Source organism: Astyanax mexicanus, chromosome 7 (assembly GCF_023375975.1).
Source record: "Astyanax mexicanus isolate ESR-SI-001 chromosome 7, AstMex3_surface, whole genome shotgun sequence".
Lineage (NCBI taxonomy): Eukaryota > Metazoa > Chordata > Actinopteri > Characiformes > Acestrorhamphidae > Astyanax > Astyanax mexicanus.
In genome coordinates this window covers 56,616,983-56,636,537 of record NC_064414.1, presented here as the reverse complement: position 1 = coordinate 56,636,537, position 19,555 = coordinate 56,616,983, and the positions used below count along the sequence as shown (strand labels likewise).

The 19,555-nt window shown below is 37.3% G+C and overlaps 1 protein-coding gene and 1 long non-coding RNA gene across 2 annotated transcripts; one reads left to right on the top strand and one right to left on the bottom strand.

Moving 5' to 3' along the window:
• Window positions 1–3,663: 3,663 nt before the first annotated feature.
• On the top strand, window positions 3,664–6,102 carry LOC125802942 (uncharacterized). The gene is made up of 3 exons (XR_007439984.1): window positions 3,664–3,805; window positions 4,555–4,717; window positions 5,261–6,102. It is a non-coding gene; the product is annotated as an uncharacterized LOC125802942 (long non-coding RNA).
• A 1,480-nt stretch (window positions 6,103–7,582) lies between these two features.
• Window positions 7,583–17,666, bottom strand: LOC111196648 (GTPase IMAP family member 2). Its single transcript, XM_022685986.2, has 2 exons — window positions 17,540–17,666; window positions 7,583–8,997 (listed from the first exon to the last, which is right to left on the bottom strand). Exons 1-2 carry the CDS (start codon window positions 17,664–17,666, stop codon window positions 8,201–8,203), a joined length of 924 nt encoding a protein of 307 aa, XP_022541707.2. The 3' UTR covers window positions 7,583–8,200.
• Window positions 17,667–19,555: the final 1,889 nt, after the last annotated feature.

Genomic DNA, 19,555 nt, shown 5'->3' with positions numbered 1-19,555 from the left:
GCTGGACCTCAGTAATAATGACCTGCAGGATTCTGGAGTGGAGCTGCTGTCTGCTGGACTGAAGAGTTCACACTGTAAACTGCAGATTCTCAGGTCAGTGTGTGTCACTTCACTGAATAAATGAATGAAGCAGCATAAATGAATGGGACCACAGACCACTTCTCAGAACCTATGCTGTCTGGCTGATGTTTTGGTCAGTTTTGAATGTTGGTGGTGCTTTCACACTCGTGGTAGCATGAGACGGACTCTACAACCCACACAAGTGGCTCACGTAGTGCAGCTCATCCAGGATGGCACATCAATGCGAGCTGTGGCAAGAAGGTTTGCTGTGTCTGTCAGCGTAGTGTCCAGAGGCTGGAGGCGCTACCAGGAGACAGGCCAGTACACCAGGAGACGTGGAGGAGGCCGTAGGAGGGCAACAACCCAGCAGCAGGACCGCTACCTCTGCCTTTGTGCAAGAAGGAACAGGAGGAGCACTGCCAGAGCCCTGCAAAATGACCTCCAGCAGGCCACAAATGTGCATGTGTCTGCACAAACGGTTAGAAACTGACTCCATGAGGATGGTATGAGGGCCCGACGTCCACAGATGGGGGTTGTGCTCACAGCTCAACACCGTGCAGGACACTTGGCATTTGCCAGAGAACACCAGGATTGGCAAATTCGCCACTGGCGCCTTGTGCTCTTCACAGATGAAAGCAGGTTCACACTGAGCACATGACAGACGTGACAGAGTCTGGAGACGCCGTGGAGAGCGGTCTGCTGCCTGCAACATCCTTCAGCATGACCGGTTTGGCAGTGGGTCAGTAATGGTGTGGGGTGGCATTTCTTTGGAGGGCCGCACAGCCCTCCATGTGCTCACCAGAGGTAGCCTGACTGCCATTAGGTACCGAGATGAGATCCTCAGACCCCTTGTGAGACCATATGCTGGTGCGGTTGGCCCTGGGTTCCTCCTAATGCAGGACAATGCTAGACCTCATGTGGCTGGAGTGTGTCAGCAGTTCCTGCAAGATGAAGGCATTGAAGCTATGGACTGGCCCGCCCGTTCCCCAGACCTGAATCCGATTGAGCACATCTGGGACATCATGTCCCGCTCCATCCACCAACGTCACGTTGCACCACAGACTGTCCAGGAGTTGGCGGATGCTTTAGTCCAGGTCTGGGAGGAGATGCCTCAGGAGACCATCTGCTACTTCATCAGGAGCATGCCCAGGCGTTGTAGGGAGGTCATACTGGCACGTGGAGGCCACACACAATACTGAGCCTCATTTTGACCTGTTTTAAGGACATTACATTAAAGTTGGATCAGCCTGTAGTGTGTTTTTTCACTTTCATTTTGTGTGTGGCTCCAAATCCAGGCCTCCATTGGTTAATAAATTTGATTTCCATTGATGATTTTTGTGTGATTTTGTTGTCAGCACATTCAACTTTGTTCAGAACAAAGTATTCAATGAGAATATTTCATTCATTCAGATCTAGGATGTGTTATATGAGTGTTCCCTTTATTTTTTTGAGCAGTGTCTTTACACTCAGCTAGCACCCAACATGTATACACATCAGCCAATCATGTACAGTGTACTCCCAACCAGAAACCTAAGAGTGCCTTATTCTAAAGGGGGTCTTTCTTTACCTCATTCTTTCATTATCACATTATTGCTTTAGCTTAGAATAACATTTGATATTAACATTTAAGTAAATCATTTATAAATATCATCTAAGACTAATTGTATATTCTAAAGAACATTCAAAAGCATACTGTTGTTTGCTTGATGTAACAGATTAGAGAAAAACACAATGTGGATTGTTTAAAATTATTATGTTAAATTCATTATGTTTAGATGAACATGGATGTCTATTATTTTGTATAACAGTGTGTAGTATTCTCCTGTTGATACAGTTATTACAAGAAATATGTACATAGTTTCTTAAAATCACTTTTAACAATGGCTTTATTGTATGAAAAGCATTAATTAATTATACATGTTCAGTGATTATATTTCATACTGAGAACACAGGATAAAAGCCAAAGTAAAAATGAGTGGAATATGTAACTGGAACAGAATTGATGATTATTAATCAGTTCTCATCTTTACATAAACAGTGTTCTTTCATTGCCAGTCTACAGTCTGTACACTGTATACACACATTTCTAAAGAGATAAAGATCTGAACTTGTGAAAAATATTCTTAATGTTTATACATGAGAACATATTGAGTCTGAGTGGGGGAAGGTGATCTGTAAACCTGGAAGATTTGTGCAGGTACAGAACAGCCCCCAATAAGACCACACACTGTCACATGCCCATAGCAGTCTGGGTAATAACTTAAGCCAATCATCTAAATAGAGTTAAACAAAAGATTGTGTAATTTTAATATGTATTCTGTATTGAAAATGAAGTAATGATTATTTTTTAATCAATAATCATAAGTTTATTGTAAATTATTATATTTATTGATTTTTTCAGACTCTCATTATGTAATCTTGGAGGACAGATATGTAAAAGTCTGGGATCAGTTTTAAAACTGAAAAACTCTCTGATAGAGCTGGAACTCAGTAACAATGACCTGCAGGATTCAGGAGTCAAACTGCTCTCTGCTGGACTAAAGAGTTCACACTGTAAACTGCAGATTCTCAGGTCAGTGTGTATCACTTCACTGAATAAATGAATGAAGCAGCTTTCTAGAACCTAATGTCTTTACACTCAGCTAGCACCCAAAGATACACACATCAGCCAATCATGTACAGTGTACTCTCAACCAGAAACCTAAGAGTTCCTCATTCTGAGGGACTCTTTGTTTTTATTCTTAAAATACTGCTTTAGCTTAGAATAACATTTGATATTAACATTTAAGTAAATCATTTATAAATGTCTAAGACTAATCTAAGACTAATTGCACATTCTAAAGCACATTCTAAAGCATACTGTTTGTTTGCTTGATGTAACAGATTAGAGAAAAACACAATGTGGATTGTTTAAAATTATTATGTTAAATTCATTATGTTTAGATAAATATAAAATGTGTTATTTGAACAGGGATGTCTATTTTTTTAATAATGTAGTGTGTAGTTTTCTCCTGTTGAAAGTTAATACAATAAAATATGTACAAAGTTTCTTAATATCACTTTTAACAAGGGCTTTGATGTATGAATAGCATTAATGGATTATATATGTTCAGGAATTATATTGTTTACTGAGAACACATGATAAAAGCCAAAACAAAATGAGTGGAATATGTAACTGGAACAAAATTGATGATTATTAACCAGTTCCATTCTTTACATAAACAGTGTTCTTTCATTGTCAACCTATAGTCTGTACACTGTATACACACATTTCTAAAGAGATAAATAATTAAGTTGATAAAATATCTTTAACATTTACATATGAGGACATGTTGAGTCTGAGTGGGGGAAGGTGATCTGTAAACCTGGAAGATTTGTGCAGGTACAGAACAGCCCCCAATAAGCCCACACACTGTCACAAAACGAATAGCAGTCTGGGTAATAACTTAAGCAGAACATCTAAATAGAGTTAAACAATAGATTGTGTTATTTAATAAATATCTTAATTGAAAATTAAGTAATTATTTTTCTACTGCTTCATTCACGTATCACTTTGTAAGTTTATTGCAAATTATTATATTTATTCGCTTATTTTTTCAGACTCTCTTCATGTAATCTTGGAGGACAGAAAACTGAAAAACTCTCTGATAGAGCTGGACCTCAGTAACAATGGCCTGCAGGATTCAGGAGTGGAGCTGCTCTCTGCTGGACTGAAGAGTTCACACTGTAAACTGCAGATTCTCAGGTCAGTGTTTGTCACTTCACTGAATAAATGAATGAAGTTGCAATTACATGCAGCAGCTTTCTAGAACTTAATGTCTTTACAATCAGCACTTTACACAATCCTTTACACTCAGCCAGCATCCAACATATACACACATTAGCCAATCATGAGGCACTCTTTGTTATTATATAAATTCTACCTTAGCTCAGAATGACATCAGATATTATCAACATTTTATTTAATTGTTCATAAGGTTGTCTAAGACAAAAAATGTACATTCTAAAGCATAATGTTTGTTTACTTGATGTAACATACTGGAGAAATAAAATGTGGATTGTTTAAAATTAATATGTTAAGTTCATTATGTTTTGATAAACACAAAATGTGTTATTAAAACAGGAATGTCTATTATTTTGGATAAGAGAGTGTAGTCCTTACCTGTTGATACAGTTATTACAAGAAAATATGTACAAGGTTTCTTAAAATCACTTTTAACAATGTCTTTGATGTAAGAAAAGCATTAATAAATTATATATGTTCAGGGATTATATTGCATAATGACAACACCGGACAGTAGCCAAAATAAAAATGACATATTATATATATATATATACATATATATATATATATAAATACTTGCACTGTTATGTGTAAGTGCTTGTATGAATGCTTATCTTTATTCACTATGCCTTTTGTCCATGGCTGTGTTGTTAAGTGCTTTGAGTTATTAGGAAAGGCGCTATATATATAAAATATTATTATTATATTAGAATTTTTTCAGACTCTCTTCATGTAATCTTGGAGGACAAATGTGTGAAAACGGAAAAACTCTCTGATAGAGCTGGACCTCAGTAGTAATGACCTGCAGGATTCAGGAGTGGAGCTGCTCTCTGCTGGACTGAAGAGTTCACACTGTAAACTGCAGATTCTCAGGTCAGGCTTGTCGATTCATTGATTAAATAAATTAAGTTATACTTACACAGCAGCTCTCTAATGTCTTTACACTCAGCTAGCACCCAACAAATACACACATCAGCCAATCAGGTACAGTGTACTCCCAACCAGTACACGTATGCAGCATCTTCCTAGAACTTAATGTCAGCCAATCATGTACAGTGTACTCACAAGGATTCAAGGATTTTAAGAGGTTACTTTGACCCTGCTCTAATTCAATCAGCTCTGTACTTTTAAATTAAGAGGAGCAACATCTCCAAACATTACAGCACGGTATTTTGGGTTGCTGTCTTTTTACTTCCTCGTTAGCATAGTTGTATAAAAATGTTATTTTCTAAACCTATGAACAGATTATTAATCTTATGGATCAAATTGCAGAAAATCCGTTCTTTGTAGAAAAGAACATGGGCCGTGTCATAATCGAAAACAGCTTGGAAATACATTTATTATTGGTTCAAAGACACCCCGAAATGAATGGAAGTGAATGGATAGCTTTGCTCAAAAGGTCTTCTCATCCCTCAGCAGCACACTTCTGGGGGTACGATTTGGAAGGGAAAAGCTGGGGGCCTGATCTAAACAGCACCGGCCCCTGAGGACTGTCGGCCCACCGGGAAAATGCCCGGTACGCCAGATTACCAGTCCAGCCCTGGGTGATGGTCTTGAGCTGCTGGACAACTTGCTTTAATAGATGCAATAGGCATACTTGGGTGTACATGGGTTCTGCAGCAGGACAATGACTCAACAATATTCAGGTGATATTTGTCTGATATTAAAGTTTGTTTGTTAATCTGAAAAATTGTACGCATGAAAAAAGCAAAAACACAAGAAATCTGGGTAAATACTTTTAACATCTGTATTTTTCTTTTTACTCTTCCTTATAAGCTCCTCCCACTCATATCACCTGCTCTATCCAGCCCAGAGCAGGGCAGAGTCTCGGCTCTGGGGAAGATCCTACAGGAACCCTGATTAGAATAAACTGCTGTGGAATACAGATCTGTGTAATTATGTTGTGTATAGGGCTCAGATATGTTGGATACTCCTGCCACCTGCTGGACAAATCTGATTATAGTAACATTTTTAAGAGCTGCAGGAGACGGATTTAATACATATTAATTCACATTTTAAGAAGTAAGATCTTGTTTTTAGTTAAATGAATTTAAGTCTTTTTTTTCCTGCAGATTCCCTAATATTCATGCAGTGAGTTTTTTTTTTTCTCTACTGACAGATTAAGATGTTTGGATGTTTTTTTAATGATGATTTAATGTGAGATGTGCAGTAAAATCACTCGTATCTGTCGGGCTTTTCTTTGTTTCAGGAGAATCTCTTCCCAATTCATCCAGGATCCAGGATGTATTCTTAAAGTTGTTTATTCCTTGTTTATTTCTTCTTATTTCTTGTTTATTCCTTGTTTATTTCTTCTTATTTCTTGTTTATTTCTTGTTTATTCCTTCTTATTTCTTGTTTATTCTTGTTTAGTTCTTCTTATTTCTTGTTTATTTCTTGTTAATTTCTTCTTATTGCTGTCTTGTTTTAGTTCCTAGTTTATTCTCCTCGTCTCTCGTTTGTTTCTTTGTTTCTTTGTTTATTTATTTATAATAAATATTTCTTTACCTGCACTTACATCTTCCTGTCTGCCTTCTCTGATATTCAGCGACACAATTTTATAAAATGCCAAAACTTACACACTGAACTGTTGAATAAATGTGACGTAAAGAATCAAACAATATTGTCTTTAAGGAATTTATTTTATTTTGTTTCATCACTATAAGATAAAAATATATATTCAGAAGATTTCTGACTTTACTTCAGCATGCTTCACTTACAGAGACGCGTATTATCATTATTATAATTTCAAAGCAGTTTAAAAGTTAAATTAACAGTAGATTATTAGAACAGGATTTTAATGACACACTTTGCTGTTGTGTGAAATTATTCAAAAAGGTACAGTACAGAAAATAATGAAGGTGAAAGAAGCTCCACACTGACTGTAGGAGCAGATAAAGATTAAATAAACAAAACAGAGTAAACTAAAAAGAAAAAAAACAGGAGTAGGATAACCTAAAACAAAAAAAAAACAGAACTGAGAAAACAAAACTACAAGAACAAAAAACAATAAAGTGACTAGAGTGAGAATAAATAGATCAGAAAACTAAGAAAACATATGCAGTCATTATAAAATATACACATATAAACAGAGAAGCAAAATTGCACATTATTTTTTTTTTGAGAGGATAAGATAAGAGACATGTAAACATAAAAAAATACTCCTATGAAAATGCTATTTTAAGTAAAAATGCCCATTTCATTTGAACCCCAGCCTATTTTCTGTTGTTTTTTTACTCAGATTTATTTATTTTTATTTCCTGTTTCACTTGTTATAAAAAGTTATTTTAGGAGAAAGACTTGCTCAAAAATGTTTTAATTATTCAAATGCTATTTGATTTCATGCCTCGTATAAATATTTTAGAAGCACTAGAAGTAAATATTATTGGCTGAAAAAGCATTTTTTTTAGTTTTTTTTTATTTATTATTATGTTTTTTTTTTTGTTGAGCATAATTTACCCTGATAAATCAATTTTTACACCGTTATCCCTGACATTTGAAACGAGGCATTAATAATTTAAAAAGTGCAGAAGAAGCTAATTAAAAACCCTGTTTACATCCTATAACAATACTAGCTTCAGCTCCGAGCGCCATCACTGTACTGATAATTACATACATAGAAATATATATATATATATATATATATATATATATATATACATAGACTCTGCATAGTCTGCCTCCTGGCACCGGCTGCTAAGCTAGTCTATATATATATATATATATATATATATATATATATATATATATATATATATATATGTCTATGACATGATCAATACAAATATAGTGGCGCACATATTAATAATCTTCTTCTGCACTTTTTAAGTTATTAATGCCTCGTTTTAAATGTCAGGACTCTCCTCTCGGATTCTAGTAAGGAGGTGTGGAGCTACTTTGAGCTTTATAACGGTGTAAAAAGTGATTTATCAGGGTAAATTATGCCCCGTATCACCCAGTCTGAAGGGTGTTTGTTGGATAAACTGTTAAAATTTCTGGATCTCTGAATGCTGTGGGAGAGCGGAGGTGAGCTATTCATCAAAGATAAGAACTTTTTATCATGTTTTACTACAGCAAAAGTTCTCTAAAGGCCCTAAAAAAATCTAGGCTGAGCGTATCATCTGCATGTTGATGATAACTGATGTCGCACTGCTTAATGATATAAGGGAATGGAAGCATATATATACTGTAAAAGGAGTGTAGGGGAAGAAGTACCTAACGATGTCATCTCAACCATTCCAAGACTCAACCACTACCCTGAGACCTACCCAGTACCCACAAATAGACCTGGTTACATTCACTACGCTCAAATTTCCCCGTACAATTCCCCACAGTGATCGCCCTCTCTCTAAAACCTCTTCAGAACAGGCCCACAACCGACTCTACGGTTTGCATGACGTAGTCGAAATCGAACGCCATGACCGCATCATTGAGGCCGAGCTGCTCCACCACTTTTGCAAGAGCAGAACTCTTGCTGAGCATCATAACGGCTGAACCCCCCACGAGCGCCAGGGTATGAAGAGTACAGTATTTAGTTACCCAGGTGATCTTTTCCTTGGTGATAGGACTTGTGTAATGCAAATTCTCAGGGCTTCTCTTCTTCATCTCATCATCAATCTGAGCTAGAAGCTCTTTGACCTGTTTTTTTTCCTTGTCTTTATTGTTGAACACCTTGTAACGCCCCCCACAACTCTCAATCAGTTCCTTCAAGCCCTGATCCATTTTAATAATATTATCTAGCTTATCTCCTGGCTTCAGACTGTCACCATTAGTGAAGAGCACCATGGAGAAGGAGCTAACATCTGAACGCAACGTCTTATTCACTTTTTTCAGTATCTCACCATGCTTCTCTGACATATTTCCCAGAGCAACGACGAAGAGAAAGACATGGGGTCCTGGATCACAGCAGATCAGGGCGTTCTTCAGCTCTTCTTTCAACAAGTGATCGTTTAGACCACTGTCGTACATGGCCGGAGTGTCCACCACCATCACCTCTCTATCGTCCACCTCTCCGGTGTGATCGACTGCATTCCGCGTCGTGTTGGACCTTCCAATCCCAGAAATAAATTTATCACAGCCCAGGATGGTGTTAGACGTTGCACTCTTGCCCATATTCTTGTAGCCCAGTAACACCAGCTTCAGTGGTTCCTTCATTCCTGAAAAGCATTGGTCTCAATATCTCATTTGCTCTGGATATTTCTCTTTGTAACAGTTTATAAATAAAACACACCACCAGATAATGTCAATATCTAAATGTAAATAATGAACATAAGGAGAATTACGTTAAAACAGGAAAGAAAATTTATTGGATTATAATTTGTTCAAAACATCATTTAAACTTTTCACTTTTGCATCGTTTAAGTTTCACATTCATATTGTCATGTCAGAAAAATTCATTGTTCCAATTATTCCAAAGTTCAAGTTAGTACATTTTTCATACATTCCAGGGTTTTACAAATGCTTTACAGATTTGTCAGAAAATACACATTTTAGCACAATCCTAATAACACAATCCACCTTAATCTACTGTACATACAGCTCTGATTTTGCTATTTCTAGGTTTATGTTTGAGTAAAATGAACAACATTTCTCCCAAATTCCAAATAAAAATATTCTCATTTAGAGCATTTATTTACAGAAAATGAGAAATGACTGAAATAACAAAAAAGATGCAGATCTTTCAGACCTCAAACAATGCAAATAAAACGAGTTCATATTCATAATAAAGTTTTAAGAGTTCAGAAATCAATATTTGGTGGAATAACCATGGTTGGTTATTAATCACAGTTTTTTTTCATGCATCTTGGCTTCATTTTCTCCTCCATCAGTCTTACACACTGCTTTTGGATAACTTTGATTCACAAATTCAAGCAGTTCAGCTTGATTATGTTTCAGAGATTTTCAATTTGGTAAAATCAAAGAAACTCACTATTTTTATGTGGTCTCTCTTTTTTTTCAGAGCTGTACGTTCACGCATCAGTAGCTGTAATATCAAAGTAATTAATTCTCCCCGTTTATTCAGTCCAACTTGGTCTTCTTTTTTTTAGGTTAGCATTAGCCTTTAGAGGATGCAGCTATATAAAAAAACCTTCATAGGTCTGGAATTGAACAAATCTTTTAAAAAAATGTGACATTTGACAATTTTAGAACTTAAACATTGAGTACTCAGAAATGGCTGAATTGTGATTAGCGCTCATGGCTAAAGCTCTAACTAATGAGTTGAAAATATGCAAAGCTATGGCTGGTTTCAGGTTGTGTTTCCTGAGTTTCCTGAACCTGTTCCTCTCAGATCGCTCTCTCAGCCTAATGCAGAGCAATCACTTCATTTATTTTCTTAAACAGATCTGGAACCTGGGCGGGAACTTTATCTACGTTGTTGAAGGTGTGGTAGCGTCCACTAAAGGACTTAACCACTTTCTCCAGATCAGGATTTTCACCAATAATTTCACAGATGTTTTGACCTTCTTTAAGCCGGCCACCGTGGGTGAAGAGCACCATGGTGTGTTTTAATGCAGCTTCTCCAAAGATTTCGGTAATTTTCTGCACAATTCCTTTATCTTTATCAGTGAATCTGCCGAGCTTTAAGATCACCAGAATCACTTCAGGCACTGAAGCAGAAGCAGACGGGCACTTTTCCTTAATTTGTTTGTAAGTAAATGTGTTGTCAAATATGCCCGGAGTGTCGATGACGGCCACGCGTCTACCGTCCACCGTCGCTTCGGCTCCCTCGCAGACTTTTGTCACAGAGACAAGAGATAATTGAGACTCAAAGACTTCCTTTCCCAGGATTGTGTTTCCTGTAGCACTCTTCCCTACTCCAGTCTTTCCAACCAGCACAATCCTCACTTCCTCATGCTTCACTGTTAAAGTACAAGTACACCATTACACTCTGAGATACTGCCTGACAAACCTGTGATATATACAGCTCTGGAAAATAATAAGAGGCCACTTAAAAACGATGAGTTTCTTTCATTTTACCAAATTAAAAACCTCTGGAATTTAATCAAGAGGAAAATGGATGATCACAAGCCATCAAACCACCAAACTGAACTGCTTGAAATTTTGCACCAGGAGTAAAGCAGCATAAAGTTATCCAAAAGCAGTGTGTAAGACTGGTGGAGGAGAACATGATGCCAAGATGCATTAAAAAACTGTGATTAAAAAACAGGGTTATTCCACAATTTCTGAACTCTCTTTATGAATATGAACTTGTTATATTTGCATTATTTGAGGTCAGAAAACTCATCTGCATCTTTTTTGTTATTTCAGCCATTTCTCATTTTCTGAAAACAATGTTCATTTTATTCAAACATAAACCTATAAATAGCAAAATCAGAGAGACTGATACAGAAACTGAAGTGATCTTTTCATTTTTCCAGAGCTGTATATGTTTTTAAATCTTGCACAGACATTGATCACTAGTCATTTTTTATCTTTCTTCATTTATAAAAACAGGTTGAATATTTTAGCCGTTAATCACTAAATCGCTGTAAGGTTTATAATGTATTAAATGATGAAAACCATTTTTATCCTTTGTACTAGCAGGTATTTTATTCATTTTTATTTGATATTCTTCCTATTTTTCCTAAGGAGAAGGAGGAGAAGCTACGAGTCCTGGGCTTGCTATGAGATAAGATGCCAGTTTCTGCCCAGGTCGTTGTTATATACAGTAACAGTTGTTTGGCTGAAATAACCTCAATAAGTAAAATACTGTAACCATTTATGAGTTTCTGACATCGACTGTGATAATTTTCCCTTTCCTTCAAAAGTTTTACGTAAAAAAAAAATCTGCAATCAAAATTTTAAACATCAAAAGGAAAAATTGTATGTTGCAAATTTAAAAGAGAAAAATATATATATATTTTAAATATACTTGGTTACTTTACTCTGGATTGCATTTTTGCACTGGTTGCACCAGCACAAGTGTTAGGTGCACCCAAATATTCAACTACATTGCTTTTAACACTGCAGTTTTACATGTTTACTTTTTTTAGTGCTGTCCATCTAGGCAATATTGACTTGTAAAACAATCTGTTCAGCATAAAGTTCTATATTTGAAGCACAATTCTAGAAGAAAGGTAATATACGGAAAATATGTTGGTGTTTAAAGTGCTTTACTGATCTTAAATTTCAGATTAAATCTCTCCAGATAAATGAAATAAAAATAAAATGTAAAAGTGCTTTTGTGTTTTATAGGCTTCAAACCCAATCTCTTATAGCTCAATATCTTATGGATTATTCTCCATGGCCCAAGACTAATTGTATATAGTTTGATGCACCTTTTGTCATTTAAATAACTTTTTTTTTTTAAGTCACACATGCCAGCAGTTACTCAAATACATCTGAAAGAAAAAACTACTCTCTAAGACATTTTTATATTAGTTGAAATGTTTTGCACTGCTGTAATAATCTATACCAGACCTGCTTAAAACACTTAAAACTAAATGCAATGATTAATTTAGATATTTTATCATATTTTGATTTAAATATTAAAACGTACTTAGTACGGTCAAAACTAAATAAAATAGATTTTCTTTATTGTTCTTGGTTTACAAGTGTAAGTCTACAAGCTGATCTAATGACTTTTTATGACACCTAGCTGATAGTGGATTAGCTGCAATGGCTAATTGCTAACCGGCTAACTGTGTTCTGAGCTGAATTAATCCATGTTTTGTGTTTATGAATAACAGATTGATTTATTAGTGCTGGTTAGAGTGGGGAGGATCTGTGGTTTGATATTAGATGTGGATTATGGATTTAGTTCATTTTAGTTAGTTACCGATTATCTTCACAACACCGGAACACCGGACCGATGATGGCTCAGTGCTAGCTAGGCTAACAGACTGCAGATCTTAATGGAGATGGCTAACTGGTGATGCTAACTGTATTTCTGAACTAAATTAATCTCTGTTTTTAATAAGAGATGGGTGTGTTTGTGCTGGTTAGTGTTTGTTTTATAGGATATGTGTATTATGACTCTACTTCACTCCAGTCTGTAGTTTAATACCTTTACAACACTGGAATGCAGCTGTCGGTTCAGTGCTAGCTAGGCAAACGACTGCTGGTGTTAATGGAGATGGCTAGCAGCTAACTGGCCATGCTAACTGTATATCCAAGCTAAATTAATCTCTTAATTAATTTAACTTTTACAATTACATTTCATATACACTTTATATTTATTGTTCTGTTTTTCTCTAAGCAAGTGTTTCACTTTAAAAAGCTCACATTAGCGAAGTGTGCTAAATATTCGCGTGCACAGTATGATAGTTGAGTATGAGTAGAGCGAGGCTAGTGTGAAGTGTGTCCGTCTGTGAGTGCAGAAACTGCGATAGAAAAGAATGATAGAAGTCAGAAAGAGTGATAGAGGTCATAAAGAGTGATAGAAGTCAGTCTCCAAACACAAGCAGCTACAGAAAAGCATCTGAAATAGAAGCTGGATTTGTCGCTAGTCGTTTTTAATAAAGAAAATGCCGCTATAAGGATTAGGAAAGTCTCCGGTTCAACTCAGAACAGAATTATAATGCTCCCAGTGCACATGTTTAAACCCAGAGATCGCTGATTCGCTCATTTCGCTGTCAATCAAAAAGGGACTCCGCCTCAGACAGATCATCCAATCATCATGTAGAAGCTGAGCGTCCGGGCGGCCGAGGCCAGCCCACTGCTCCATAGACCCCCAGAGACGCTGAGTGTCCGAAGGGCGGACAAAGCCCAGCATTTATCCAATGACTCGCCTGGTTTGGCCGCGCGCTTTGCTCCGCTATTGAAGTCTGTGCACTGTTTAAAGCAGCGTTGTGAAGCTGCGGGAACGAGTGAGAGGAAAGCTGATTCTGAACTAAGTTAAGCGCGGTGTAGCCCATATTTAATCAGTGACATGTACACACAATAGTATATATTTAATCACTTTTTTTTTTTCATTTTAGGGGAAGCTAGTCAGTGAGCTAGTGAGTTACCTAGTCAGTGAGCTAGTGAGTTAGCTAGTCAGTGAGCTAGTGACTTAGCTAGTCAGTAAGCTAGTGAATTACCTAGTCAGTGAGCTAGTGACTTAGCTAGTCAGTAAGCTAGTGACTTAGCTAGTCAGTAAGCTAGTGAATTACCTAGTCAGTGAGCTAGTGACTTAGCTAGTCAGTGAGCTAGTGACTTAGCTAGTCAGTGAGCTAGTGAGTTACCTAGTCAGTGAGCTAGTGACTTAGCTAGTCAGTGAGCTAGTGACTTAGCTAGTCAGTAAGCTAGTGAATTACCTAGTCAGTGAGCTAGTGACTTAGCTAGTCAGTGAGCTAGTGAATTACCTAGTCAGTGAGCTAGTGACTTAGTTAGTCAGTGAGCTAGTGAATTACCTAGTCAGTGAGCTAGTGACTTAGTTATTCAGTGAGCTAGTGAGTTACCTAGTCAGTGTGCTAGTGAATTACATAGTCAGTGAGCTAGTGAGTTACCTAGTCAGTGAGCTAGTGAATTACCTAGTCAGTGAGCTAGTGACTTAGCTAGTCAGTAAGCTAGTGAACTACCTAGTCAGTGAGCTAGTGAATTACCTAGTCAATAAGTTAGTGAATTACCTAGTCAGTGAGCTAGTGAATTACATAGTCAGTGAGCTAGTGAGTTACATAGTCAGTGAGCTAGTGAGTTACATAGTCAGTGAGCTAGTGAGTTAGCTAGTCAGTGAGGTAGTGAGTTAGCTAGTCAGTGAGCTAGTGAGTTAGCTAGTCAGTAAGCTAGTGACTTAGCTAGTCAGTAAGCTAGTGAATTACCCCTCAGTGAGCTAGTGAGTTACCTAGTCAGTGTGCTAGTGAGTTAGCTAGTTAGTGAGTTACAGTCAGTGTGCTAGTGAGTTAGCTAGTGAGTTACCTAGTCAGTGAGCTAGTGAGTTACATAGTCAGTGAGCTAGTGAGTTAGCTAGTCAGTGAGGTAGTGACTTAGCTAGTCAGTGAGCTAGTGAGTTACCTAGTCAGTGTGCTAGTGAATTACATAGTCAGTGAGCTAGTGAGTTACATAGTCAGTGAGCTAGTGAGTTACATAGTTAGTGAGCTAGTGAGTTAGCTAGTCAGTGAGGTAGTGAGTTAGCTAGTCAGTGAGCTAGTGAGTTAGCTAGTCAGTAAGCTAGTGACTTAGCTAGTCAGTAAGCTAGTGAATTACCCCTCAGTGAGCTAGTGAGTTACCTAGTCAGTGTGCTAGTGAGTTAGCTAGTTAGTGAGTTACAGTCAGTGTGCTAGTGAGTTAGCTAGTGAGTTACCTAGTCAGTGAGCTAGTGAGTTACCTAGTCAGTGAGCTAGGGAATTACCTAGTCAGTGTGCTAGTGAGTTAGCTAGTCAGTGAGCTAGGGAATTACCTAGTCAGTGTGCTAGTGAGTTAGCTAGTTAGTGAGCTAGTGAGTTACATAGTCGGTGAGCTAGCTACTTACCTAGTAAGTGAGCTAGTGAGTAAGCTAGTTTGTGAGTTAGCTAGTTACCTAGTCAGTGTGCTAGTGAGTTAGCTAGTTAGTGAGTTAGCTAGTTAGTGAGTTAGCTAGTTACCTAGTGAGTGAGCTAGTGAGTTAGCTAGTTTGTGAGTAAGCTAGTTTGTGAGTTAGCTAGTTACCTAGTCAGTGAGCTAGGGAATTACCTAGTCAGTGTGCTAGTGAGTTAGCTAGTTAGTGAGCTAGTGAGTTACCTAGTCAGTGAGCTAGTGAGTGAGCTAGTGAGTTACCTAGTCAGTGAGCTAGTGAGTTAGCTAGTTTGTGAGTTAGCTAGTTAGTGAGTTAGCTAGTTACCTAGTGAGTGAGCTAGTGAGTTAGCTAGTTTGTGAGTAAGCTAGTTTGTGAGTTAGCTAGTTACCTAGTCAGTGAGCTAGTGAGTTACCTAGTCAGTGAGCTAGTGAGTTAGCTAGTTTGTGAGTAAGCTAGTTTGTGAGTTAGCTAGTTACCTAGTCAGTGAGCTAGTGAGTTACCCAGTCAGTGAGCTAGTGAGTTACCTAGTCAGTGAGCTAGTGAGTTAGCTAGTTTGTGAGTAAGCTAGTTTGTGAGTTAGCTAGTTACCTAGTCAGTGAGCTAGTGAGTTAGCCAGTCAGTGTGCTAGTGAGTTACCTAGTCAGTGTGCTAGTGAGTTAGCTAGTTATCTACTTTGCGTGTGAATATTTAGCACACCGTGCTAACGTGAGCTTTTTAATGGAGTAAAACACTTGTTTATAGAATAAATATGACATTAAACATAACGTTTAATTTAATTTAATTGTAAAAGTCCAAAACCAGCTGACCAATGGAAATTTAAGGGAATCACTATGGCGTCATTTTACTGCCAAAAGTCGAGAGCAAAGTTTTTAAGACATATATGTGCAGTCTAAGATCTCCTAATAATAATAATAATAATAATAATAATAATAATAATAATAATAATAATACAAACTAGTATTAATATCCTTGCTTAAAATTATTGAGAAATCAAATAATATATAATTATATATATATTAGTATATGTTGCTATATATATTATGGTATTCCGAAATTCATTCCAGCTCTATTGAGACTGCCAATCTGTTATCTAGCTCTTAGCTGGTAATGTAATAGTACAAACAATACAAAAATATTTTTTTATTTAATTTGGAATTTATTAAGTAAACGTTGATTTTTAAATAATTTTAAGCAAGGATATTAATAATAGTTTGTTATTATTTTTAGGAGATCTTGCTCATATAGAGAGACTGCACATATATGTCTTAAATATAAACTACAAAGCATTTTACATCAATAGCTGAAATATGTTGCTCTGAAATAATACATTATAATATCCTTGCTTAAAATTATTTAAAAATCAACGTTACAGTAGAAGTTACAGGGGGCAGAATGGCGGGGGATTTCGTTGCAGTTTTTTCAACCAATGAGAATGCAGAGCAAGCGGCATTAGGATTTTAATTGGTCAAATCCTGTTGCCACGTCTGATTGGCTGGAGACTTTTGGCAGCTTTGTTGCAGTGAAAAGCTCCGAGCTCGAGCAGGGACCGCTCCGCGAGCACACAGGAGGAATTTGAGCGCGAGCAACAGCCAAATAGCACATGAGGGTGATATATCCGAGAGCGCGCGCAGATTCGTACAAGAGGAGAGTTAATCTGAGAGAGAGCATGGTAAATCTGTGTGAGCACACCTATATTTTACACGCGAGCAAATAAATTCCGTGAGCGCTGCATGGAATAGACTCTTGCATTCAAAAACTTTGCTCTCGACTTTTGGCAGTAAAATGACGCCATAAATCACCTTCTTGTCGGCCCCGCCCACCCGTTAACAGAGTGCCAAAACTTAGAAGCAAAAAAATGAAGCAGAAGCAAACCAGAGATTCCAAAAGCAAAAGTCTTTAAAAGAAATATATTTTAAAAACACAAAAATAAAAGTAAAGACTGGTAAAATCCACACGGAAATAATTTTCAAATAACTGCAAAAGACAATAAAGAAACCAACTATATTTAAAAAGATATATTTGCTCTATATTTTTTCTCTTTTGAATTTGCAACATACAATTTTTGCTTTTGATTTTCAACATTTTGATTGCAGATTTTATTTTTTTGTATAAAACTTTTGGCACAAAATTTACTCCATATTCAAACAGAAAAAAAATCACATTATAACATAAGCAGACCCAGAGCTTGATTTACTTAAAATAAGATATCTCCATTCAAATGCAGTAATGAGAATAAATGATAAATGATGAGATATTTAATTGAGAGTTATGTCTGTTCTTACCTTCTTTGCTCATTTTCAGAGTTGAGATGAAATCTTCCTCAGGAGCTGCTGCTGTATTCAGGAATCTCACAGAACCGCCGTCTGCAGATGATCTGGATGCAGCAGCTCCACAGTCTTTTATATCCATTCTGTGCTGTATGGCCCCTCCCCCTTTCAGCACTGACTCCTCCCCCTCTATGTAATGTCCACGCCCCCTCTGTCATGTCCCTCCCCCTCTTGGCAATGGCCACTCCCCCTATATGTCCTGGCTCCTTCTCTTTTTTTCTATGTAATCATCTGCGGTTTGTACAGCTCATATGTATATGTGAATATATTTATTCAACACCAATTAAATATTTATATTTAGGTAGTTTATTTATTTGTTTATTGTATATTTTATACTTTTATCTTTATGCAGTATACTTGGCGAGGAGCAAAGAAAGAATTTTAATTGTGTGAGGAAATTTGTTTCTCACTGTGCACATGACAATAAACTCTTTGAATCGTGAATCTTGAGTTTTGGTTGTATTAATGAGGAAATTCAGGCGTGTTTTGTCTGTGTGCAACATTCCTTCATTTAGTATAAAAAACTAATTACTTAAATGAACTCCGTATGCAGGAACATAAAAGCATCTATAAGCAGAAACTAATTTACTGTGGATGCTTTTATATTACAGTTTAGATCAGACCCAACAAATCCAGCCTGACTCGACCCGACCCGCATTATAAACTGCCATTATGAGCCCGAGCCTGATTTAAACCCCACAGTATTTTAGTAAGTTAAAACAGCACTGTAGTAAGTATAACATTAAAGCCATGAACTTTTTTAGTAAGTAGAGCATTAAAACAGAACTTTTTAAAATGAGTAGAGCATTAAAACCTTTTCAGTAAATAGAGTATTAAAATTAAAAGTCTTTATTAGGAACTAGAGATTTAAAACTGAGTTTTTTTAATGTACAGCATAAAAACTGAACTTGTTTTAGTAAGTAGAACATTAAAACTGAACTTTTTCATTAGGTAGAACATTAAACCAGATTTTTCTGTGTGCAGAGCGTTGTTTTAATGAGTACAATGTTAAAACATTCAATCTGAGCTTTCATATTAAATTAAGCATTCAAACTGGGCTTCTTTACACTTCCAGCACCGTACTGAGCGGCAGCCTTTCCAGTAGCTCCGTCTTTTGTGTATTTGTTTTTTAGCCTTTTTCCTTTCTTTACTTTGTTTTTTAGACTCTTTTATCCCTAGTTTAGTGATTACTTGTATGTCCTATGGACATGTAATCCACTTTCGCGAGCGCGTGGGGAAGTAACCTTGTTTACACGAGGGAAGAGTTGCTGGCGCTGCGAACAAAGGAACACGCCGGCCAGACGCATCGCATCCTGGCAGAGCTGCGCCGACCCTATCGCGGGTGTAGAGCTGGAGCGAAGCTAAAGGCTAAGCGCATGGAGAAACGCTAGAGGTTTAAACCATCTATTCCTTCCGTGGTGATGGGGAATGTGAACGCTCTGACCAACAAGACGGATGAACTAGCGGCACTAGTTAGTAACCAGCTGTATCGGGAGTGTAGCATTTTATGCTTCACAGAAACGTGGCTAACCAGCAACATACCGGATGCTAACGTGGATATTCCCGGCTTCACCACCGTAAGAGCGGACAGAGACCCCAAACGAAGCGGAAAAAACAAAGGTGGGGGGCTTGTGCTGTTTGTGAACATCAGATGGTGTAACCCAGGACATGTAACTGTGAAGGAGATCATCTGCTGTCGGGATGTTGAACTGTTGGCGGTGAGTCTCCGACCCTACTACATGTCCAGAGAGCTTTCCCACGCCATTGTTGTTTGTGTTTACATCCATCCTCGTGCTGATGCCGAGACCGCGTGTGATGTCATTCACGCAACCATTGCGAGACTTCAGACACAGCATCCTGAAGCTTTCGTTGCCATCTCAGGGGACTTTCACAACGTCACACTGGACTCAGTGCTCCCTGCTTTTCACCAGTATGTGAACTGTCCCACCAGGAAGAATAGAACTATTGATC